At 38.3% G+C, this 26,938-nt stretch overlaps 1 protein-coding gene across 1 annotated transcript in view; it reads right to left on the bottom strand.

Annotated features, from left to right (window-relative positions):
* CYYR1 (cysteine and tyrosine rich 1) overlaps nucleotides 1-4,634 on the bottom strand; it is an 85,479-nt gene extending 80,845 nt beyond the window's left edge. Inside the window, exon 1 of the mRNA XM_028113900.2 lies at nucleotides 4,562-4,634. Within this exon, the coding sequence (XP_027969701.1) occupies nucleotides 4,562-4,634 (73 nt within the window). The remainder of the gene's footprint in view (nucleotides 1-4,561) is intronic.
* Between the last annotated feature and the right edge of the window lie 22,304 nt (nucleotides 4,635-26,938).

The following is a 26,938-nucleotide window of genomic DNA, read 5'->3' as shown; positions in this document are numbered from 1 at the left end:
ATCAGTTAGTTGTAGAAGAGGTTCCTGTAGATAACTAACTTGTAAATAATTAAGAATTTATTTAATGCCAGATTTAAGAATCAATAAGTTATGAAACAGCACTGTGGGAAGAGGAAACGGTATTTTCTGAGTAAAAAGGACTTGTTGGAGCTGATAAAACCAAATTACTGTCTTTTTTCCCCTATGTTTTGGGTAATGAAAATTAGACCCAAAATGCCGAATAAAAGTTACCCTGGCTTTTAAAATTCTTTGTGCTACCTCAGTGATTTATGTTAAGATTATCAGTTATACTCGGTGGTATAAATTATAATGGATATGTGAGTTTCAGGTACATGATTAGGAAAACATTAAGTTATGGGCTGGTAATTTAAGTTATGTGCTTAAGAATCAAAAAATAAGTCCTTTCCAGCTCATTCTCTAAAGGTAACATCAACCAAGAACTAAATTATAGAACACTTTTGCTTTCCTGTCGAATCATAACTGAAAAGTGCACGATGTTACACTATGTCTGTATGTCCATGTGATTGATTTAACCAGAAAGGAAAATTCAGATTTTGTTTTTAAATCACCTCCCTGGCAGGATGATTTTTGACAAATGGATGTGATCAAAAGTTCATTCACCTTTGTCAATACTGCATGGCCTTTGTAGAGCAAGTGAAAACATTCGTATTTTTCCCCTCGATTTTATTTCTACCTTAATGTTTTCTTCTGAGATGTTGTAAGAAGAAATGAGAGGAAAAAATAATTACCCTTGTAAGATTCAGAACTCTACTTAAAACCACTGTTAAATTTTGAAGACAGAAACACAATCTAATGATTTTTCAATAGTGTATGCTTTTTGCAGAGTACATCACACTTTTTAAGACTATTTTATCATTTTCTCAGTGAATCTCTATAGCTCTCATTTTTAGTGCTGTTTAGTGAATTCAAATATTTAGACTAGTTAGTTGTCTCAAGAGGCTTCACAGGGATGTTTTGCTTCATGTTCTTTAAAGTCATTTAGATAGTGGGAGAGCTGAGGTCCCCACTTCTGTCTGAGCAAGACAACCCCTATGTAAGTAGCTTCATGGGGTGCCTTGTGAACGACGCCCATGATAGTGACATCTTATTCAGCTCTCCATGAATATCAAAGATCCAATTACTATTATTGTATTCCAATTACTACTGTTATAAGGACATGGTGTTATCAAAATATTTTGAACCAAAGTTACAGGAAACCAAGCCCATTATCATGTAGCCAAGAAGCTGGATTATACCTACAGCAAACATCAAGATCATGTCACACATTGTTCATTATTTTTTTATGGCATTTTCCAGCACTCCTGTCAACTTCCCAGAATTATACAACTGAAAAGGGCAGATTTAATAGTACGGCAAATACATTCACAATCACATTTCCAAACTCAGGTTTTGACCACGCCTCAAATCTTATTTTAATGTTAGGTGCTTTCTCCAGTTTATTTGAGAATAATTCTATGAAGATCAGATTTGGAAGATACCAGAGCATTTTCTCACTTGTAAAGAATGGAACATTCCAATTGTTTCAGAAGATAAATGACATTACTTCTAATATTCAAGTTAATATCCTTGACAAATAGCCAGTGGAAACTTTCTTCAGTGACTTTAATTAAAAGCATGATCTGGAAGAAGGTTCTCCAACCCTCGCCCCGCCTTAAGGAATGTGTAGCACAGGAAAAGCAACATCTGGCCGCAAGCACTTGCTCAGAAATGGTTCTTGTAAGCTACAGCTGAGGATAAGAAAGGAAGGAAAGGGAGGGAGGGCTGAGGCCCGGGGAAGGTAAAACCTTGGCCAAATCCTGTCTTTGCCGCCTGCATTGGGAGTTGGATAATAATATAAACTTCACTGGGTCTCTTTCCAAAGGTGGTTCCACGGCAAAACATGATGCTTCAGGTAGACAAACTTTGTTCTTACCTCCTTAACGAATGCAACATGAATTTAATGCGTTTGCTTTCGGGGAAAATAATTCAGGCTATGGGCAATGCCTCTACTTAAGTTTTTGTCCCATTAAAGCTGGCAATTCATTTAACGGGGTGTCTCAACTAGTATAGCTGCATGGTCTCCCCACTTAACTCCAGTCCTCACTTCCAGCCACATCTCTTAGTTCCAACCAAAATGAATTATGTATTTTTGCAAATAGGTATCTCCTGATTTTCGCCTTTGTTCACAGTACGTCCTATTCCATTCCCCTATGTCCAAGGCTTCCCTATCAAAGGTTGAGTTCCTAAAATTCCTCCTTAATTCAATTTCTCTGAGCAAATATTTATTTATTTATTTATTTTATTTTTTTAAAGATTTTATTTATTTATTTGACAGAGAGAGACACAGCGAGAGAGGGAACACAAGCAGGGGGAGCGGGAGAGGGAGAAGCAGACTCCCCGCTGAGCAGGGAGCCCGATGCGGGACTCGATCCCGGGACTCCAGGATCACGACCTGAGCCGAGGGCAGTCGCTTAACCAACTGAGCCACCCAGGCGCCCCAGAGCAAATATTTATTGAGCTCTTCTTGTGGGTCAGGTCTTTTGCTAGTCTCTGGATATTACGCTGAACAAAACAGACAGACATCATCTTCATAGAGCTTATACTCTTAAGCCAGCGATGAGGTCCCCTCCTGTGAACACCTATCGCACACAACTGTATTCTATGGCACAGCCTTTTATACATGAAAGTAGGCAAGCCTTGTCTCCCCGACAAGACTCAGAGCGTGGCTTCTGTCCCATACATCACGCAAAATACCTCACTCACCAAATATTGCATAAATAAGTATGGCAAGCATAAAAGGGCTTCTGAAGCAAAGAGTTCAGGAATTAACACCAAAGAACACGTTAGCTAAACATTTCTTATCAAAGACAGTATGTCAATTCAGTATTACTGGCTTGTGATTACTTTGTAGCTTCCTAGGGAGGGATGTGGGAGGAGAGAAGAAATGAATGGAGGAAAACTTCTAAACTAATCAAATTGTTGCCAGCCAGCTCTGCAGATTTCCTGAACCCTGGGGATTGTGCACCTAGCACTGCCGGCACAGGAGGAAAGGAAGTAAAAGTGTTCACATTAGAAGCTTTCGGTTTACCACAGGGAACAAAATAGACAAAAGAATAAGCTGTTGTTCAAGGGCGCGACTGAGTAAAGATGAGTGAGGTCGTGTTCTATTTTCTTATTTTTGTTTTCTTTGGATAAACAGAGGTGGTAGAAAGAATCATTGCTTCAAGTGAACTAATAAGATTTTAATATAAAGCTAATATTAATGCAATTGTTTCTTTCAGTATCTCAAATTCTGAAAACCTCACACACTGTACGTAAAAGAAATAAGCATTGTAAACAGGTTACAATGTGGTTTCTCCTCATGAAATAGGAAGTACTTTTCCTACTTTTATAAGTTTTTGTATTTGAAAGTCAGCATTTTCCTTGCAATAAAATATCTTTTAAATAACTTATGGACAGCCACTAATTTACATTTTAGTGTACAAATTGAAAATTTCTATAGAAGTTTCCGGAGTCATTTCTGGCAAGGCTGAATGAGTTGGATTCTCTTGATGTTCAGCAACAATGTTGAAGAACATCTTCATTTCAGTTGCAGTATCTTTGTAAGTATCAAAAGCTAAATCAGTGCTACATAAATTTACCTACTGTCTGTAATTTTTGTCCTTGGAAGTGAGAGACATAAAAACACTTTACAAACAACTTTGCTTTTAGCTTGTTTTATGAATACAAAGCAGATGCAAAACCACATGTGTAATTAACCTTATATATGAAAAACCAGTGAAGGGTCATTTTGAGCTCGATCTCAGTCACAATACGAGAAAACCGCTTTGCTCCATCAATTATTAGCAATGCTCAGGAAGAATAATTAGAAGGAGGGAAATGAAATCCCTTTCACCTATAAACAGTGCTTAACGAAATCAATGAAAACAGACTAGTCTCTGGGTGAATTTAGCCCCTCAAAAACTTTATATTTGAACTCAAAGCATCCAATTACCCAGACTACTACCCTTGAGAATGACCTAAAGAAGAAACCCAAAGGTCTAAAGCTTTTTATTTTGAAATATTCAGAATGTGGGTGTAGCAGGGGCAGGGGGTAGCCTACTGTGAAATGGAAAAGTCACCACATTAGTTTATTTTAAAACTTCAGCAAATACCTCTAATCTCAGGTGCTTTTAAAAGAAGCTTTTCTCCCACCCTCAGTCTCTGCCCTCCAACCTCAGATTCCCGAGTAGTGAATAGGATTGGGTAACTTTTATGCTATCCAGAGAGTGAAATTCCCTAACTGTGGGACTGGGGTTTTTAAGTTGCTTGCGGAAAGAGAAAGAAAGCGCAAAGGATAAAAGGGAAAGTTAAAGAAAAGGAACAAAACCAAACCAAACCGCGTGGAAGTCGAGTCGAGGCACCCGGCGCACCGGCTTCTGTGGCTACCCGGCGGGGACCACACGGTCCTGGCCCTCCCACTAAGGTCCCCGTGCGTCTCGCCCTACCCGCGTTGCCCCGAGGGCGACCCAGGCTCAGTCCCAAGTCCCCTTCCCCTCTCCCGCCACCCCAAGCCACTGACCTGCGTAGACAAAGAGCAGGACCAATTTCGGAAGCAAGATCCCTGGACACCCGGGCAGTCTCCGCGCGTCCATCCAAGCCGGTGGCCGGAGGTTGCGCGCCAGGACAGACGGACAGACAGACTGGAAAGGGGGCTGGGAGCGAAGGGAGAGCCCCAGACGCGGAGGGGCTGGAGGGCGGTCAGAGGGAGAGGGCAGCACTCCCGACACGGGGGTCGCGGGGAGACGGGGCCATTGCCCTGGGAGCCTACGAGGGGAACCCGGGCCGGCCCGCGCGGGATCGCGCTGGGACCGAGGTCTCTTTGTCTCTGCCCGCGGCGTTCAGGCGGAAGACGAGGCAGCCCGCTCCTGAGTCCTGGGCCACCGGGGCTCACATTTCATCTTCGCGGGTGGCACCGACGTGGGGCTGGGGGCGGGGGTGGCCCCGACTCCTCCCCACCCTCCGGTTCTTCCTTCTGTAGAGAGGGACTCCCTCAGCTAGATGGAACTTTCTCTAACCCTATGTTTTGGCCATTGCTGAGCAGTTTAGCAAGCTCCTTTTTCTTCCTGCCCTCTACTCCTGTTTTTCCTTTAGAAACAATAGGTGAAGAAGAGTTTAGTTTTTTTATCTTTAAACATATGTAGGGAATTTTCAGGGTTGAAGGTACTGAACAAAGAAAGCCAATAAAGAAAGCCCAGGAGAATTGGAAGGTACAGAAACGGTGTAAGGTATCTCTGGTGAAAGCTGATAGAATATTTATTTGTTAAACATCTAAGGCCTTGCCAGTAAAGTCATGGAAAACAAAAAAAGAACATACATGGTCATCACTATTATTAGACACTGTTCTGGAGTTACTGGCCTATGCAATTAGACAAGAGAAAGAAAAAAAGGGTTATAAAAACTGGAAGCAAAATTATCATTTGCAAATGATTTGCTTGTATATGTGGAAAATCAAAGAGAATCAACTCTACAACTCTTAACTAGAGTTAAGTGACTAAAGAATCAATAATTTTCTTTCATGCAAAAAAATCAGAAAGTTCTCAGTTTTATGCATGAAAGAAGAAAAAAGAAATGAATAAGTGAATAAAGACAATTATCTTTACTTATTAAAGAAGCCCCAACATCATAAAGATAACAGATTTCTCAAAATTAATCTAAAAATCTGGGAATTAAACTGAATTTAATAGCAATACGAACATGAGCTTTTTTCAAACCAATCTGATTCTAAAGTTTATGTAGAAAATAAACCTGTAAGAATATCTGTTAAAAAATGAGAGTGATGAATAGGATAAGCATCAATAGAAAATAAATATATTATAACTTCACAATAATTCAAACAGTTTTGATTAACACAAGAATAGATGGGCTCAATGGAACAGAATGGAGAATATAAAAATAGAGATACATATGTACAGAAATTTACTTTATAGTTTTAAAAAAAGACAGTTTTAAAGCAGAAGAGGAAATGATGGGTTATCCAGTGAATTGTGCTGGGGCCTTAAGTAGGCATCTGTGGAGTCTCATCTTCTTTCATCAATATCAATTTCATATGAATTAAATATTTAAGCTTGAAGATGCAATTATAAAAATATTAGATAAAAAATGGGAGGATGACATGTAAATAATTATGAAAAAATTATGGAAGTCTTTTCTAAGCATTATAAAAAACTCAGAAGTCATAAAAGAAACAAATTGACCAATCTGACTCCATAAGAATTAAAACTTTCTATATATGGGGGCACCTGGGTGGCTCAGATGGTAAAGCGTCTGCCTTCAGCTCAGGTCATGATCCCAGGGTCCTGGGATTGAGCCCCGCATCGGGCTCCCTGCCCCACGGGAAGCCTGCTTCTCTCCCTCTCCCACTCCCCCTGCTTGTGTTCCCTCTCTCGCTCGCTCTCTCTCTGTGTCAAATGAAATCTTAAAAAAAAAAAACAACTTTCTATATATGATAAGCCACACATTTGACTGGCAAAAATATTTACAATGCATAGGACAAAGTCCTGATCTCCTAATATGTAAAGAACTTTAAGAATCAATAAGGAAAAGAAAGCCAATAGAAAACTGAACAGGGATATTAATAGAATTATCTATCTATCTATCTACCTATCTACCTACCTACCTATCTTTAGTCTTCTAAACATCCTAACTCCCCCCAAAGAAAAAAAGGTAAAAATCAAATTGACAGTGAGACATCATTTTTCATATAGCAGAGCAACCAAACCCAAAACAAAACAAAACCAAACCCAACTTTTAAGGGAGCAATGTATCAAGATTCAAATGCACATGCAATGTAATGTAATCAGTCCTCCTCTAGGAATTTAGTCCTATAAATATGTTGCTGCATGGGTGTAAGAGGACAGGAGGAAAAATCACTTTCAAATAAATATAACCTGAGATCCCTAGTGTGTTCTATGCCTCAGTGAAGTCTTAGCCATCCATCAGTCCCATAAGAAGTCTGATCAGGTCCTTCTCTCCCTCAGTCCCAACAGCTGATCTATCACCAAGTTTTACTGATTGTGCACCTGAACAACACTCAAACATATTTCCATTTTGCTTCTATCTCTGCTCTAATCTAGGCTCTTAGAGTCTCCATTACAACTAGTATCCCTGCCTCCAAGGATATTCTCCAGACTGAAGCTGGAATATTCCTTCTTAAACTATGGATTTTATCACATTCACTCGCCTGTTTAAAACCCAGTGCATTCTTCTTGCTCTTGGGTTAAAATCCAGACATTTAATCCGTGGTTTTCAGAAAATTTATCACTAGGTCCTGTTGCTCTTAACCCGATCTCAACATTCTGCTGAGGAGTACAATTTTAAAATAACTGTGAGAATTTCTAAATAGCTGGGAGGATACCTGAAGGAAGTTTCAGAGATACTAGGATTTTGAGTTCTAAAAGAAGATACAGGTGCAAGTCAGTGTTTGCGAAGCTAGAGAATGATACTGAAGGTTTTTGGAATGGAAAGTTGCTTGCCTCTGCAGATGAAACTGGCTGTAGGACCCTAGGTCCAGGATGGAGAAGCAGGCATCTAGTGGTGAAGGACTGGACTACACCTGCTCAATTGTTGCACACAGCTCTGGGAGAGGCTGCCTGTTGCCACTGATGCCAGTAGAAAGTTGAAGTATTGATCAGAGTAGCCTCTTCCAGCTTACTTTTGAGAACAGAGAGGCTTCTCCTCATACACTTCAATGAAATGACCAAGCAAGCTTACCTGCTGGTTCAACATTGCACAAGAAATTCCATCTTAAAGTACTCGGGTGATTAGGAGTCCTAATTCAATTGACATCCAAAGACAAAGAAAGATATCAAGCCATTTAAGGAAATGTGGTAGCTTAAAGGAAGGATTTGGAAAAAAAAAAAAGAAAGAATATGTATGTATATATGGATGGACATGTATACACAAAAAATGAAATGAAAAACCTTAAAACACAGCAGTAGAGGGCAGAAAAAGTTTCTGGAAGTTAAAGTAAAACTTGGTTGGAGATTTTAAAAATATCACAGAAAAAGTTATAAAATCGTCACAGATGAAAAAACAACTTAGGCTGTAGGTCAAATAGAGAGCATATTTCATAACATAGAAAAATATGCAATGAAATAGATGATGAATAAAAATATAAGAAATACTAAGGCACATAGAAGAGACCAAATATGGTCTAGATGCAAGCTAGAAAGTTTTAAAATAAACAAAAAGTGAAGAAGCAAACATTTAGAAGATTATTTTTTTAAAATTCCAAGCTATAATAAAATTTGAATTTTCAAATTTAAAATGGTGAGTGAGTTCCAAGAAAACTTTTTTTTTTTAAAAGAGGCACACAGGGGGGATGGGCTAGATGGGGGATGGGTATTAAGGAGGGCACCTGTTGTAATAAGCACTGGGTATTGTATGTAAGTGATGAATCACTGAATTCTACTCCAGAAACCAATATTGCACTGTATGTTAACTAAGTAAAATTTTAATGAAAAATAAATTAAAAATTTAAAAAGAGACATGCATATATACATATCCTAGAGACCTATTTGAACTAGTATAAATTTAAAATCATATAAATTTTTTAGTATAATAAAAAAAGTTTTCTTAGGAAGAGAATTAGACAGACATCAGACTTCTCATTTGCAACCTTAGAATTTAAGAGAGTGAAAATATTTCTATACCTTTGAAAGATAAAGACTATAGTCCAAGAATCCTATTTCCAAATCAGACTCCAATACGTTTGTAACATTATTTATTATAATTTTAAAACATGATAAAGAGCTTATATATCTAGCAGAAGTAGAACAGTTAAGTGAATTAGGATACATGCATATTATGGATTAATATCCAATACTTCAAAATAATGAGGAAAGTCCTTATGATATACAGTTAGGAGGAAAATTGGGAGAGGAAAATATCCAAGGGAAATAACCCATGGATAAATACATTGTGCTATATATCCATGCAGTGAAACACTACTTGGCAATAAAAACAAATTTGAAGAACATGCAACAACATGAACGAATCTCTGGAAGAATATGCTGAACAAAGAAGCCAGACACAAACAAATCACTGCATAATATTGTTTACATGAAATTCTAGAAAAGGCAAAATTAATTTATAATGACAGAAAGCAGATTAGTGGTTGCCTGGGAATGGGGGTAGAAATGCAAATTTGATAGCAGACGGTAATGAGGGAACTTTTGGGGGGTGATGGCAATGTTCTATATCTTGGTAATGGTGGCCATCACCCTGATGTATGCATGTGCTGAAGTCATGCATACACTTAAGTGTACACAGTACACTTAAAATATGTATGTTTCAACGTATGTAAATTATACATCAGGGAAGTTGAGTTTTTTCTTGAAGATTTATTTTAGAGAGAGAGAGAGCTGGGGGAGGGGCAGAGGGAGAGATAATCCCAAGCAGACTCCCTACTGAGCACAGAGCCCAACCTAAGGCTTGATCCCAGGACCCTGAGATCATGACCTGAATCGAAATCAGGAGTCAGCTGCTCAACTGACTAAGCCACCCAGGCGCCCCGAGGAAGCTGAATTTTTAAAAGCTATCATTAATACATATATGGGAGATAAGAATACAGACAAATTTGTAAAAATAGGTATTTTTTTGACTCCTGGAATTCTAATTGTTATTTAATAGTTTCCCCAAATTTACACTATAGCTCTACATAGCTCTTAACATATAATAAGTACTAGCTTTAAAAAGATGCATCCATCTTTTGCAATATTATTTTTGTCATTAAACTCATGTCTGTGGAGAAGATTTAATAATACAGAAAAATCTCATGGTCTCTCTAAGGAAAAAGCAAAACTACATTTCCTTTGAGATCCTAATTTAGTGAATATATAGATATGTACTTCTTTGTTCTTGTTTATGTGTTTTGCAAATACTTTATAGTAAGCATGTATTCTTTTATAATGAGAACAATGGGTTTTAAACAAAATCGTTTGGTCTGATCATGTCAGTTAGAGTGGATATTTCCTAACAATTAATATGAAAGTAAATACTATTGCATTTTGAAAATTGAATGGTTTTATCTCCGAAGATATTTTAATTTCTGCCATAGTCCTGAAACTTTAAGATACATATTCATCAATGAACATTTATTAGTATATCATGTGTAATTTGGTGCTGCATTTATATTACAGTTGTGCCTTTGGATGACCCATAAACCAACATTTTAAATGTCAGAAAATGATTAAAAAGCTGTAGGTGATATATGAGAGGTGAGTAATTTTAACCTACAGTATTATTTAGAACGAGAGAGTCAGAACAGAACAGGATTTCACAGATTGTCCAGGTCAATTTCCCTATTTCATAGATGAGAAAACTAAGGGCAAATTATCAAGTCAGTTAGAGGCTCGACAAGTTCCCATGCAGAGAGATCACATATCAGATTTCGCTATGATAAAATAGAGTATGCCTGAGTCTGATGATGATTCCTTTTAAGTGTTTCTGACCCACACTTTCTTTCTTCAAATAATTTATTTCACCATGTAGTCTGACTAGTATAACTTCTCGCAATTTGTTACTCATTAATAAATAAAAAAAATCAAACATTTTGGGTACCTGAAAGTCTTCTACTTGTGCCTGGTCTTTATCTTCATTAGAAGATATGTGGTTGCCAAGAAAAGTAAGACTCAGACAAAGGCCAAAAATCCAGAAGAATGCAAACAGAACCACCACCACCACCACCACAAAAAAAAACAAAGAAGAAAAAGGGAGATGACATAAAATATGGCATTCGTGGCATAGAATAATTGATTGCTTATTTTGTGCCAGAACCATTTCTAGGTTCTTTAAGATTTTAATTAATACTTTCAACCTTCTAATGAAGTGGATACTCTTGTTATCACCCTTGCGGTGTGAGCGGAGTCATTGAGACCCAGCATGAATAAATAACTTGGCCCGAGGTCCCACAGCAATGAGTGGTGCCCCGATAATGTAATTTCAGAGCAGGGTTTCTACCCTTAACCACAGAGGCTAAGTTGTCTTTCAAAACTAAGAGTTTGTTTGGATTTGGTGAAGTTTAAGATTCCCAGTTTGGCTGTATCAGAAACAAGAGGCCCAGTACTTGCAGATGAGCTTTCTCAATAGCAACTGTTTTTGTTAGTTTCAGTAAAGCTTCATGAACATCTCTAGTGTGCAAGACCTAGTACAAGCTGTGAGGAGGCTTAAAGAAAGAGCCCTCTTTCAAGCTTTGTGGAAGAGCAGTTTGATAAAAGCACAAAGTACTATTGGCTGTAGGACTTTTTTTCTCCCTCATTATGATGAAATGTTCCTTACATTTTAGAAAATCATCTCCACGTGTGTAGCATCTCATTTAACCAACCTAACAATCCTAAAATGGACTGTGTGACTATTATTATTTTTTTGCTTTGTATTACTATAATTACGTTACGGTTTAGAAGTATAGTTGGGAAAGCTTCGTGGGTTACAGAAAGACATGTAAAGTCTGTTGAAACACAGATCACTAGACCTATCCCTGATTCACTAAGTTTAGGCAAATCACCCTTTGAAAGTCCTCATTTGGGGGCTCCTGGGTGGTTCAGTTGGTTAAGCATCTGCCTTTAGGTCATGATCCCAGGGTCCTAGGATTGAGCCCCGCATCGGTCTCCCTGCTCAGCGGGGAGTCTGCTTCTTCCTCTCCCCCTTCCTGCTCCCCCCCAAATAAATAAATAAATCTTTAAAAAAGTCCTCATTTGTATGTGTCCCAAGGATATTTGATGGGCATCTCAAAATTAAAAGTGGGTTTTGAGTTTGTGGGGGTGCCCACTCAATATGGCCATATTCGCTTTTCAAAGGAAATTTGGGAGAGAGTTCATATAATAACCATATGCTTTGAAATATTAATTTAGTTTAAAAAGTATGTCTATAGGGAAGTCAGTTCACTGAATAATACATCATGGAAATCACTCCATATCAGTTCATAGGTATTGCTTTCATTCATTTTTTATTGTTCCAGGATTTCTAGGAAGATGGCAGAGTAGGAGGATCGTAAAGCTCATCTCGTCCCAAGGACACACTTAGACAATAGCCACATCAGTGCACCCAACTCAGAAAATGACCCAAAGATTGGCGGAACAGACCCTCCACAGTTAATCACAGAGAGAAGGCCACATCAAAAGGATGGGAGGGTGGAGACATGGTCAGGAACTAAATTCCTAGGGAAACTGACCACAAATGGGAGGAACTCCATAATCACAGGGAGAGAGGAGCAGACCCACACCGGGCACCTCAGACACTGGGGACCCATACCGGAACACAAGTCTTCATAACATTTGGCTTTGAAAACCAGTGGGGCTTAACGTTACAAGTGTTTATAACCAGTGGGGCTGACCATCAGGAACTTTAGAAATCAGTGGACAGGAGAAAACTTGGGAGAGAGGGAGGGTGGTAGAAAACAGTCCCCGCCCTCAAAGATCCAGCATAACAAACTACCCGCCAGGAACTGCATAGAGACAGCAGTTTGAAAGGTGCCTGGGGTATAGGGAAGGAGATTTATTGACTAAACTCAGAACAAATGCTGGAGGGGAGGGGATCTTTAGGAAACTTCTCCAAGAACAGAAGAACTGGTGGGCACCATTCCTCCCTACCCCTCAGCTTAGATACATGGATAACCACAGCAACTGGCACGAATACCCTCTAATCATTTTTTATTGCTCTATAGTATTCTGTTGTAGGTGTGTACCATAATTTTCTAATATGTTGGGGCATTAGAGTGTCCAATATTTTACAATTACAAATGATGCTGCAATAAATAACCTTGAAAATATGTATTTTCTTATTGCTGTATTTGCAGGGTAAGTTCACAGAACTGCAATTGCTGGGTTGACGGGTAACTGCATATGTACTTTTGTTAAATGTTGCTAAATTCTCTTATAGAGAGAATGCACGGTTGTTCCATTTCTACCAGAAGTGCATGTGAGTGCCTTTTTCTCCCCAGTTCTGCTAATATACTGCATTGTTAAGCTTTCAAGTTTTTCTGTTTTGTCAGTTTGATGGGATAGGTAGTATCTCTTGCATTTTTGTTATTGTAAGTGAAAATGAACCTATTTCCATAGGCTATTTTTGATCATTTTGTGAATTATATATTCAAATCTTTACCCATTTTTCTATAGGAGTTAGGTGGGTTTTTTCCTCAATTAAAAATTATTTTTTATTTTTATTTTTATTTTTTTAAAGATTTTATTTATTTGACAGAGAGAGACACAGCAAGAGAGGGAACACAAGCAGGGGGAGTGAGAGAGGGAGAAGCAGCCTTCCCTCTGAGCAGGGAGCCCAATGCGGGCTCGATCCAAGGACCCCGGGATCATGACCTGAGCTGAAGGCAGATGCTTAATGACTGAGCCACCCAGGTGCCCCTAAAATTTTTTTTTACATGATAGATCTTTTAAAGTGATATGTTTTGCAATTTTTTCCTACCAGTTTTTTGTCTTTTGATTTTGCTTGTGGTGCTTATGCCTTGCAAATTATTTTAATTTTTTAAGAGGTCATATTTTTAATTTTTATTTTTTTGGTATCTGACTTTTGAAGTCATGATTAGAAAGCCTTTTCCTGCTCCCAGGTTATACAGGAGAGCACCTCCAGTAACCGTTGTTGTATGTTTTCATTTTATACATTTAGATCTCTTTGTTGTTACGTTCATAATTCACTAGGATAACAGGATATAAAATTAGCATGCAACAATCATTAAGCGTTTAAGTACACAAATCATAACTAGTTAGAAGACGTTGTGCTTGTCTTTGTTGGTGTGAGGTTGTATGTGGAGATTTAAAGTCAGAATGCCACCATTGTCTTCCAGTTGGAGACATGATACATCTATTTTTAACAGAATTTGGAATTCCTCAAGTGGATAATATCTTCTTTGTGGTGTAGTGCAGAGACTGATATAGAAAAACTAACATAATGTCTCTGTAGTGAAAACATAAATGGAAACTCACTCTGGAGGGTTAAGCACAAATGCAGATGTGGCTCATATTATCAACAATTTTATCTTCTGGGCCGATAAAAAGATCTCACCTTACTAAGAGGGTAGGCAAGAGAAATCTTTGAATTAACCGAAGATAGTTTCCCAATTTATGTTGTTCTAAAGTACTATTACGTTAAATTATTTTTTGGAGAAGGAAAAGTGTCATTCATGTTTCTGCTAGATTTTTCTTCTTTGTGGTGGGTGGGGTATATTCTCATTTAGTCTTTGTATACATACATGAGTTCATGTAGTTGAAGGGTAGTGTCTGCTCAATTTTGTGTTCTGCGTTTGTGTCCACTGACATTGAATTCTAAACATTTTCAGTATTTGGACAGTCTTCACAATCCTTATTGTCAGTAGCTGCTTAGAATTCCATTAGGTTGTTTCAGCGTATTTGACTTAGCCCTCCTTTTATCCTTCAATAGCCTTCTTCATGTTCTGCCCGTTTCCACTTTGCTCACGTTTCAATCCGTTTTCCAGGTATTAGCTTGAGGAGTCTTTTAGAAATGTTATCAGATCCCCATATTCCACTGATTGAAATTCTTTCATGTATTTCCTTTGCACTTTGAATAAAATTCAGACTCCTTACCAAGACCTACAGAGCCACGACCATTTGGTTGCCATGTGCCTTTCTGATGTCTCGCCATGTTTTCGTTCTTCTGCCACAAGAGCCTCTAGGATCTTGTCAGAAATACAAATCATTTTCTTGCCTCAGATCCCACTTCATGCTGTTCTGTCTCTTTGTAGCAGTGCTCTTCCCAAATTTTCACCTTCAGACCTCTCCTGAAAGGTCACTTCTTCAGATTCCCTCCTTGATCCCCTCCTGTCATTCTCGATTAAAACACGATATTTACCATGCCTTCCAGGTAATACTGTTACATATTAAAATTTGAGAGCCATTGGTCTAGGAAATTGCTGTCCAATAAAAACATAACATGAGCCACATACGTAATTGAAAGGTTTCCATAGCCATGTTAAAAGAGTAAAATGAATGAGGTGAAATTAATTTAAAGATATATTTTATTTACCTTGCTCAATCCAAAATATTATTATAATACATCATCAATGCATAGATTAATGTATACCTAATTATTAATTATGGCATTAATGGGATATTTTACATTATTTTTTATGAAGTCTTTAAAATCCTGTGCGTATTTTATCCTCAACAGCTCGTCTCAATTTGGGTACTAAATTTCTATCAGAAAATCTGATCTGGATTTTGGCTTCATAGAATTTACAGTTGAAAAAGAGATACACATAACAAAGTTGTTCCAAATATACTTAACAGTCTTCCAATAACTAAATGAAGCAGCTGTTTTCAAATACTAATTTAAATTAATTTTAAAATTTAGTTCGTCAGTCATATGAGCCACATTGTGAGAGCCCAATAGATACACCTGGCTATTAGCTACCGTATTGAATGGCACGAAACTAGGAAATGCCAAATTATACCATAAGGCTGCTTAACTGGGGACACCACATCTTGGACACTAAATACTATTATAAGAATCCCAATAAATCATCCCTCTCTGGCCTGGATGACTTTGCAAAGCCATGCCATCCTCACAAAAAATAAAAATAGATTTTGTTTATGCCTTCGTCGTCATGGTACCTTCTTCTGTATTTTAGGTCTTAACAATGTATGTGACCAGAAGGGCACTTTCATACGCCTGTGCTTTAGTTGTAAGAGAGGCTGGGATGTTGAGTTTTTGGCATCTTCCTTGGGGAGCCAGAGGCTTATGTGAAAAATTTGAAAAACACCAGAAGGGCACTCAAAGAGTTCTGAGCAGTCACAGAAGTGTAGAGAATAGCCACTGCATGTCCCCACTACAATGTAAACTCTTAAAGATAGGAATTGCATCTATTCTGTTTGTGAACTATAGTTTGGCTCAAATGGCTGTGCAAAAATTTTTGATTTAATACATAAGTTTATGATTCACACCAGAGAATGTGAACTAGGAAATAGAAAATATATGTTCATTTCATTGTCCGCGGGAAATCAAGTTTCAATCTTATACTGTTGTGAGGAAGACATATACTTATCTTTTGCTTTTAACCTCTGCTCCTGCCAGGACGATTTTTATGATATCTTCCGGGGATTTCTCCGGATGATAAATTAAAAATGGAACATGAATGATAGCAGAGCTGAAGGGTAGAATGACCTTGAGTACACAGCAAAGGACTATTCAGCTGGTGATTTCAGGAGATATGTCAATCAGGAGGCTTGCTTACCCACAGGCTCTTTAAAGAGAAACTGACTTGACTACGTTCCTGCTCTTGGGAAATTGCAGGCAAGTATTCTGAGGCTAACTGATTTTTTCGGTCATAGACTTGATAATATTAGGAAACGGTGTCTGATCTACAAGTCAATCCCTAAACTGGCAAGCAGTTTATGACATTACTTAGAACACAAAGATAAATTCAGCCCATCAGATGATTTCAAATTAGGAAATACCACAATAATGAGGCAGGTAATAGTGTGAGCTGGAGATGGAGGAGGTGATACTAGGAAAGAACAGGCAACTCTGATGACCATTTGCTGGCCTATGTCAATGAGGGAGGAGCTACTATGAAAGAACAGAAGGGAGGAAGTAGAGGAGTTAATTTAAATGTATATATTTGTGCGTATGGTCTTCATCTGCTTAGGCTGCTATAAAAAATCCCATAGCCTGGGTGGTTTATTAACAATAGACATTTATTTCTCATGGTTCTGGAGGCTGGGAAGTCCAAGAGAGAGATGCTGACATATGGCGCTGATTCTTTACTTCTAGATTTCTCTTTCTAGGTCTTCATAAGGGAAACCTTGAATTATGTCCTGCAATTGTCTCTTGAGTCTTGAATGAGATGTCATCTCTTTAGTAGGTCTTCCCCAACTTACCAGTCTAATCTTGCCCCCTCTGCTTCTTGTCCCACTGCTATTCCTTTCTAACACATTATGCTCTCTTATTTTCCATGTAGCATTTATCACTACCTATGTTAATTTATTTATTGATCAGTTTACTATTTACTCAGTTGCCTGGCATGAATATAAGCACCACGAGGGTAGGGGCCTTGAATGTCACATACACTGCCGTATGTGCAATGCCCCCAGTGATCTCTGACATACTGAGGGTAGGAAATATTCATTAAAAGAATATGTGATAAATATAAATTTCTATATGACATATATTGGAAGGCTGGTAGAAAAGAAACAGTTTGCGCTGCAGAGGTGCTGAATGATGTAAATAGAGAAACATTTGTGTGAAGATCAAAGGATCTTACTGCTGAGTTCCTCAGAGCCACCTTGGCACATTCCATTTGTGCTTCTTCTGGGGTCTGATTTATTTTTCCTGAGATCATATGGATAATTTAGAGTCAAAAGAATTTTTTTTTATTGAGGTGTAATTGACATACAACATTATATTAGCTTCTGGTGTATGACATGATGATTGGATATTAGCAGACATTGCAAAATGATCACCACCATGTCTAATGACATCCGTCATCACACATAGTTACAAAATGTTTTTTCTTGTGATGACAACTTTTAAGATCTACTCTCTTAGCAACTTTCAACTTTATTAACTATGGTCACCATTCTGTACAATAATACACCCCTGTGACTTAGTTATTTTATAACTGGAGGTTTATCTCCTTTTGGTAGGGTGACAGTATGAGGATATATCTTGCTGCAAGGTTTCCCAAGTCTTATTTTTGTTGATTAAATCAAAGAGTAGAGGGTGTTTCTTGCGTTTGTCACCCTCTCTTCCTTAGCCTGGTAACAGTGCTCCCATTTTTCTCTAAATCAGTGGTTCTCCATCAGGGGAAATCTCCCTCCATCCCAGCCCTCTAGAAGAAATCTAGTAATATCTGGAAACATTTTGTTTGTCATGACCAGGAGGGTGAGTATTGACTAGAGATGCTGCTAAACATGCTACAGTGTGCAGGACAGCTCCCCACAACAAAGAGTTATTCAGCCCCAAATGTCAATAGTGCTGAGGTTGAGAAATCCTGCTCTAACCTATCACCCCCATTCATTGTTCTTATACAGATGGCATCATGTTTACTTTGCTTCAAATCCAGGGGTTTTCTGCCACTTACAATGGAAGAGTTGGAATAGAGAAATCAGGTAAATCGTGCGGATACTTCCCATGAATCAGGCAGATTGATTGCATGCATGTATCTACTCTCACTCCCAAACTTCACTAAGGAAAAAATTAAGAATTAAAAGTGTATCAATGAAGAGGTCAAACAGAATAGGAGAGAAGACATCTGTGGAAGAGATTGCTATGAATTTTGGAAGCCAGAAAGTCACTTAAAGAAGTACCTGACCTAGCAGAGAGAACAGACACCTCAACTGAAGTATCTGCAAAAGGTAACCCAAATTGCAAAGCTCAGAACTTGGAGGTATCAGGTAAACTGAGAGCAGCAGTAGGAAGCAGGAGTGAAACAAGGATTGGGTTAAAGTGGGTATAGAAAAGTGGGCCCACTCTCCATTTCCTTGCAACCATGAGCAACCATGAAATGCCAGTTGCTATGCTCCCATACTCTCCCTCTCCTCCCGCCTTCACTCCTCTGCTTCCTACTCCCATGAGCATCTCATTTTTGGATTCTGGACAACTTGAATGGGAGAGTTGCTGGAATCATTGACTCCAAGCATGACTGAGCTAATATAAGTGGAGGGGTAGTGGTATGAGATGGTGGTGTTGGACTCAAGCCTCATTAGTTTTGGTAGACCATGGTGAGAAGTTCAAAATTCATTCTAAATATGGCAGGAAGACTTTGACAGTTTCAAGAAGAGGAATGTTGTGGTTTGATTTATCTTTAAAAAAAAATGACTGATTGCCACATGGAAAATGGGCTATAGAGTAATGATGCTATAAGCAAGGAGATAATTTTGGAGGCTATTTTTTTGTGTTCCATGGTGATTTGGACCCATATGGTGGCGGAATAGATGAGAGAAATGGATTATTCTGCTCCCATCACGGAGGTTGAAGAATAAGAAAAAGCTGTTAATGGGATGTATGTAGGAGATGAGGGTAAAGGAGGAACAACAGATGACTTGTGGATTTTTTAAATTGAATGGTGAGGCAGATGTTAGCCCCATACATGGAGATGAAGAAGGCTCAGAAAGGAAAGGCTTGGGGGATGTGGGTGAGTTGGTAAGTTTTGCACATGTCGAAATGCCTATTTAGATATCTAAGTGGAGATGCCAAGTAAGCACTTGGGAAATCACTCAGGATCAATACCAAAGATATCAATTTGGGAATCAGAGTACATGGATGTTATGATAGTCAAGGCAAGATGAGGTCATCCTGGAGTAGGATGGGCCCTACATCTAATACGACTGGTGGGTGTCCTTATAGAAAGTGGAGAACAGACACATTGGGGGAATGCCACATGATGTTGATGGAGGCAGAGATGCGAGTGATGCGGCTCTAAACCTAAGAAAGCCAAGGATTGCCAACAAACCACCAGAAGCTAGAAGAGGCAAGAATGGATGGATTCTCCTGTTGCAGGGGAGAAGGGAACTTGCCCCTATTGACTGTTGCTTTAACTTTGGATCTCTATCCTTCAGTATTGTGAGACCATGAATTTCTGTGGGTTTAAGCCAACTAATCTGTGGTAGCCATCTAGGAAACTGTGGCAATGCTAGGAAACTAGGAAGTTGGTATTGAAGGGCAAAGACCTGGATGAAAACATTCAGTGACAGAATATATATGGAATATATACAGAGAATATATAGAAGAACTCAGCCACGAAGCACTCCATCCTAGAGATTCTATGGTGTTGCCTCAGTTTCTGATTGGTTTCTAACCCCAGCATTAACCAAGGACTTCTTCCCACATAGACAAGCTTGTGTTATCCTACCTAGACTCTCCAGACATTTTTATCATTCTGTTACCTGGTATTGTCCTTGCATTTCTGTGTTACACTGATTCAAACCAGTGCTGCCTCATGGAGATGAGAGAGAGAAAAGCTGGCAAACTTGTGAGGTACCACTTTTACTACCATCTTGTTCAAGGGGTTTCGAAACGTATCTAATTCATAGGTAATAAACAATGGACCCAGGATATTAAGATAACAGGACTTCAAAACTTAATTCTTTCCATCATAACTTATGCCAGTTCTGAGGGCAGACAGCCTTTCCTACATGATGAACATGGTGATATTCTGGAATCTCCTTCATCACAACTGTTGCAATCCACGTCCCATATCACAGACCTAATGATTAACCACCTTCACTATAAAACGTTCAGACTAACGAGGAGAGAATCTTGCCTTTTGTCTGCTGCAATTAGCGCCTCTGCTCTAATTATCCACCAAGCATACGAAATTTCTCACATATATTCCCTCTTGATCACGGACAAAATATTACATACCTGAATGCAGGTTTGCCCTCTTCTTTTTCACTATAGCCAGGCATTTGCTATTTCTATGTCTTAATGTGACAAATAAGCAGCGATTCAGTGATATTTCTTTTTTATGAAGTTAATTCAAACTCAGAAGGGTAAAGAGGCTTATTTGCTAACCGCCCAGGAGTTAATTGTGGAACTGAAACAAATCTGCTGTTGTATTTTTTCTACTTCCTGGATCATATTAGAAGTTTCCATTTCCGGTTGGATTCTTTCCCCAGACCTCTATTCCCAAACCTCAACCAGCTTTACCTTCTTTCCAAGTTTATTTCATCCATTCATGATCTGACTTCCATCTCATTTGATTCCCTAATTATAGTCCTCCTAAGAGAATTTTTTTTTCTGCACGTATCTCTTATTCCGCATTTTAGTATCTCTTTCCTCTCTGGCTCTTTTCCTCAGTATGTAAACATGACTGCAGATGTTATAAACTGAGAAACTATGTAGTCTCTTTGGTAATTTTAACTGTTGTGCATAAGTTTTTGGCAAAGCTATGTCTCTACAGATTTTGTTGCTTCTTTGAGAGATGTGTTTTTGCTTTATGAATATATTTATATGTAGGCGGCTTGTATACTGTAATTTATTCTTTGAGATTGCATGTATTCTTGCTTGAGCAGCTGTTTTCTGGAATGAGAATCTCAGATGAAGAGGACTTCAGGAAAGAGATACAGACATAATTTTCAACTTGAAATAACTGGAAAGAAACCAGCAAAGGAAGGACATTTGTTTTTGTGTGTGAACATTTTTGTGGACCTTTGATTTCTTAGCAATGGGGTGGTCTAAGACTGAATGACCTGGATGCTGAGAAGTGACTTCATGCAGGGCTACTGTTTTCAGTTAGGGCCAGAGGAAAAGGCTAGATCTCTGTGAGGGGTATGTGTGTGGGAAGAATGTCTCTCCTTGAGTTAATCAACCAGGAAAACTAGTTTCTAATTAATCAACTGGGGAAAATGGAGAACTTGTGACAAGAAGGCAAAGCTCACAGTAGGGTTAAAAGGAGATGTTCTTTCAGTGGGGTCTCGGGACAGAAGAGACTATACTCAGAGGTCTGATGATAGTCAGAACACTGTTGGAGATGTGGGTTGGCCCCTCCCTGTTGAAGATGGCCAGCCGTTAAGAATGCTCTCTGACTCTGAGAACAGGCATGAACCCGGGGTCTCTGAGGCCAAGAAAATACAGCAGACGCTGATGGTTATTCTCTATGTTGTAATTTCTTCATTATCAGTCCAGGATGGCTGAGCCTGGCAGAGTGGCAATCTTATTCCAGAGCAGCAGGGCCAATCCCGTGGGAAAGACAACATATTTAGAAAGGATTATGGAAGGGGATCTTGGGTGGCTCAGTAGGTTGAGTGTCTGACTCTTGATTTCGGTTAAGGTAATGATCTCAGGGTCCTAGGAGTGAGCCCTGCATCAGGCTCCCTATTCAGTGTGGAGTCTGGTTGGGGAATCTCTCTCTCTCTCTCTCTCTCTCTCTCCCTCTAAAATAAATAAATACATCTTTTTAAAAAATCCTTAAAAAAAGAGAAAGGATTATGGAAAACTCATAGATATAATTAGAATATTATTAAGTCTCTAGGAAGGTAGATATGGGTTCAAAGTTGTGGCACTTTAGGGCATTCAGAGACAGGTGACCTTCAAGCCTGGTGAATACATCATTATCTTCAGTAGTTCTTCATTTACCTTCCTGTCTCATAAGAAAAATGTCTTTCCTCTAACCCTGAGAATATACAATGAAGAAGTAATGACTGCACTCTAAATCATTGACATGTTGAACATTAAAGTGATGTCAATAAAAGTGTATTAACTGTTTTATTTGAAAAATTTCATTCCAGTTTCTTCATAAAATACTGTATTCTTCCTTTAATTACATATAACTTAAAGAATCATCTTTGAAAGGAAGATCTCTGAGAGAAGATGTATGGTGCAACCCTGTGTTATAGAAGGCTTATCTATTTCCATGGTAGTATGAACATCTCACTAACTGACCAAAGAAATGAAACAAGAAAAAAAAAAGAAAAGAAAATGAGAGATATTTAAGAGAGGATACATGATATCTTTTTGCACAATAGCTGGTTTGGGATAAAAAAATATTTTGTGATATCATACATTTAAAAAATCTTTGTGAGAATATGCCTCATGGAAACATGTAGATGACCAACCATATCCAGCAGTGCACAAGAACAAATGAAAACTCGCTTGGGATGAATAACCATTACCACTAATTCTGTAAAAGTTTTGTGGGCTGCTTTTTGTTTTGTTTTGTTTTTTTAATAAGGACGATTCCCATCAAACCTATGGTACAACATTAACGGGTAGGGATGGACATCTTTACTCTGTCAAGTCACAAGACTGGGGATAAAGCATCCTGTGTACATTGCTGACTATACTTGAGTTTTGCCACTATTCTGGGAGATGAAATCTGTTTAGATGATGTCATTCATTATATTTAATTTTGTGACTATTTTGCTGTAGATTCAAGTCATCTGCCTTTTATTCACTTGGAATAAATATACCCTGAATGATCATCTTGATGCCTGGAATCATTACTGATTGTTATTGATTCTTAAAATGGCTGGAATTTTATTAGTCTTAGAGATCCAGTATAAATTTAACTTAATTGACGTTTTATGCAGGAATGTGTTTACCAGGTATCCATTTTTGTGGTTGCTACATTTTTAAATACCCTTTCCGCTTTCAGCCTACCTCTCCTCACTCTCAGTCAGCCAGTGAATAGGGAATTAAAACTAATTTTAATATTACACAAAGCAAAACATAATTAAGAAAATATGTAAAAAATTAAAAAGCTGCAATTTTTATAATGCAATTAAAAACTAAATAGAAATGATTTTTTAATTATATGCTCATTTGAGTTATGTGCCACAGCTTCCCAAGAGAGATGCCTGTTTAAATCCAAGTAGTGACCTCAGTATTTCATTATTACACCATGTGATGGTATAAAAAAAACTCACATTGCCCCTCCTGGTCCTTCCTTCTTGTCTAGGTCTGGGGTAGAGTATGATGAGACCATGACTCCCATTGTTCTCAACCCAGCGTGCACCCCTCTTCTCAAGAGTGTGCTCAATTCTGGGGTATTGGGTGGGGGAAGGATTGTTGTCCAAACTGCTTCTTCTAGGGAATCTCAACCATCCCTCCTGTTTTGAGGCCTATCTGCCCACCACAACCAGTTCCTTGGCCTTTTTGTAGTTCTGTCGGGCCAGCAGATTTGCTTTCTGGGAAGGCAGATAGCTTTCAGCTTTTTTCAGCCACCTGAATGCTTTATCATTCATCTGTCTCTTTTTTCTATTTCTAGATTTTTTTTTTTTTTTTGACCTGTCTGCTCCTGTCTCTTCTACTACTCTCTTTATCCTTGCGGGATTATGGCTTTTACCTTTTCTTTTTTTGGTCTCTGTACTGTCATTTTGGTTAGATTCCTGAAGGCAGCATAAGAAAATGCATCTGTGCGATCTGCCATTCTTAAACAGATGTCCCTGAGACAGTATTTGGAACGAGGGGGGAATATGGAAATATGTCTTTGCTCTTCTCCTTCCTCTCTACATCTTCCTCCTATTTCCATCTCACTTATGCCTTGAAAGGTACCTATAAAGTTCTCAAGCAGCTGTCAGTTCATCTCCATCAAGACATAGTTGATAGCACCTTAAAGAATTAGCCTATCTAGCAACACTGCACATATTTTTTCCAACTCTAAAAGGAATGCATTCTCTTTGCCGCAAGGAAAAAAAAAACAATACAGACAGGTACAAAGAAAGAATGGAATTTCTTTTAAATGGGAGCCTAAAAGACCAAAAAGACTTTTAGACTACCAAGAAATGAATCTTGATTGAAATTTCAGGCTGAACCAATTGCTTAGGGATAGAAGATTGTCTCCAATCTAATCTGATTAATCTGGGTCAATTCAAATAACCTGCTCCTCTCTGAGAGTCTAGCAGCTGGTATGATATTAACCAAAAATTATCTATTGAAGATAAATGATTGAGTGAATTAAAAAAAAAAGATCGTATGAAGGAGCACATATTTTTCCAACAAAGTCAGTATATAAAAATCTTCCCCTCCCAATTTCTAAGTATCAGTTCAATATATGAAACAAATTCATTTTTAAAACCATTGCTGTTGAGGGCAGAAAGAGGTTAAGAAAATAATCTGATAGTTCTGTGAGATCTCTGAAAAGCAGTTCTCTTTTGAATGACTATTTGTATTCCCTATGCCTTAAAGCCTTGGTAGCTGGAGAGATCCTGGGACCAAGATAAGACACACAGGTTCTCGAAAGTGTTCATAAATTCCTGAAAAATAAATTGCGTATGTTATTTCTTCATAAAGTAGACAGAAAATGAAACAAACCTTCCAAATCCCAAGGAAAATATAAGCAGTAATTAAAAATCTATTATTAAACAGTGAGAACAGCAAAATTTATTTTTATGGCTCTCTGGAAATAATAGAAGTGTTTTTTTTTAAAGCTATATGTGTAGCAATATTTACTATAAGCTAGCTACATGTACAGAACATTCCCAAATGAAAATTTTAGAAATTTTATCCAATATTAAATCTTTTAACAAAGATAATGACATAGTAATGTTAAGTCCTCCTAGGAAAACCACATTGTTCAGGCTTTCATCCTATTTTACCTTAAAAAGGAAATTTCTTAGGTTAGATCATCTTTCTGGTTTTGGTCTAAGGTTAAAGAAAAAGTTTGCGTATTGAATGCCATCATTTAATGACTGTAGATGTCTGGGGTGCGGAGCTGAAGGTAATGAGACACAAAACAAAAATTATTTTCTAATTACAGTATTTCCCACATTATTTGAGATTTTCATCTTATCACTAAGTATTTCTTAATGATAAGGTCTGGAGTCTGGCTGGGCTTAGAAAAGAGCCTGGAAAATTGGCTCTTGCCCTTCAGGGAACACTCAACAATGTGTTTGGGGTTGCTTTACACCAGATTCATGCACCAGCTGAGCAGTCAGAACCACATTCTGATGCTTTCTGGCAATTCAAGAGATCCTAAAACCTCTATGTAGATGAGGGGGTAACTTCTCTCACGGAGTTGTATTCTTCCTCCTCACAGACAGAATCATGCACAGCTGTGCATCCCTAGCCCTTTCCATGATAGTCCTGGGAATTGAGAAACTGTACCTGTGTGTAATCTCCCCCTTTTGTAACAAAGTCCATACATTTCTGTATCTTTTGCTATTAGCTTCTCTCTTTTAACAGTATTTGTCAACTTCATTCTATCAAGGACATCATCATTTCATTGGGGTAACAACATACAACCTCAAGTTTAGAGTATTTGAAACATTAGAACATTTTATTGGAAACATCTGCTTTTGAGAAGGAGAAGACTTACCTTCTGAAATGCAGGGAAGTTGTAAACTTGTACTTTTAGGTCAAAAAAGGGAAATACTCTCAACTTTCTCTATTAAGATCCTATTCTTCTACCCTTTTTTTTCCCAGTGTATTTAAATGGTGTGCTCTGCCTTTTTTTAATTGTTGGGAAAATCTGGTATCATCTCGGGCAATGGGTGACTTCTGTGTCAGACCCCTAATCTTTAGAAGTCTTCTGTGACAACTCTCTCTTACCTTAATATACCAGAGCCTGCTCATACTAGCCAACTGTGCACATCTCTTCCCAACTTTGCATTCATCAAAGGCAAGCTTGTAGTGTAGATCAACCATGGCTCGAGTGATTACACCATTGGAATTGACCATTGCTACAGATTGGGCTTTCACTGCTCTCCTGTCCCTAAGCAGCTTGCTAAACTTTTACCAGCATACAACTGTCCCCAAATTATCTCTATGTTCATACTCTGATCTAATTAAATGTTATGTTTGAGCACAAATAGTAAAAAGGATCAAACAAAATGTCTTTTCGAAACAACTTCTCCGTTCTTGAGAAAAGATCAGATACCCTTGATGTTACCCAGTTTCTCACTCTTCATGCTTAACTGTTTGCAATGCTGATTCACAGGATCAAGAATCTGAAAGTTCATCTGCTTCTGTGTCTCTCAAACACTCTGGTTTAAACTCTGTTTACTTTAGCATACTTTCTGAAAGATCCTCTTAGGAATTTGTTGAATCATGGATTCACTTCTTTTTTTTTAAAAAAAAGACTTCATTTATTTATTCGACAGAGAGAGAGAGACAGCAAGAACAGGAACACAAGCAGGGGGAGTGGGAGAGGGAGAAGCAGGCTTCCCACCACCGAGCAGGGAGCCCAATGCGGGGCTTGATCCCAGGACCTCGGGATCATGACCTGAGCCGAAGGCAGACGCTTAACGACTGAGCCACCCAGGAGCCCCCATGGATTCACTTCTGAGTGCATTAGTACCATGAAAGAAAATTTGTTATTATTAAATATTTTAGACATAATACAAAACACAAGAGATATTATGATGATCGCTCATGTAACCACAGCCCAGCTAAAAAAAATTAGTTGAAGCTTCCTCTTATCCTCTTTTCATTTCTGTGGAAGTAGCTATAATCTTGTATGTGATGGTTACCATTTCTATTTATTTCTTGATAC

The sequence above is a fragment of the Eumetopias jubatus genome, unplaced genomic scaffold (genome assembly GCF_037043125.1).
Source record: "Eumetopias jubatus isolate StellerSeaLion01/CBP00866 unplaced genomic scaffold, mEumJub1_p1.0 scaffold_1, whole genome shotgun sequence".
NCBI classification, from domain to species: Eukaryota; Metazoa; Chordata; class Mammalia; order Carnivora; family Otariidae; genus Eumetopias; species Eumetopias jubatus.
Note: the sequence above shows the minus strand (reverse complement) of the source record. Positions and strands in the feature narration are given on the sequence as shown.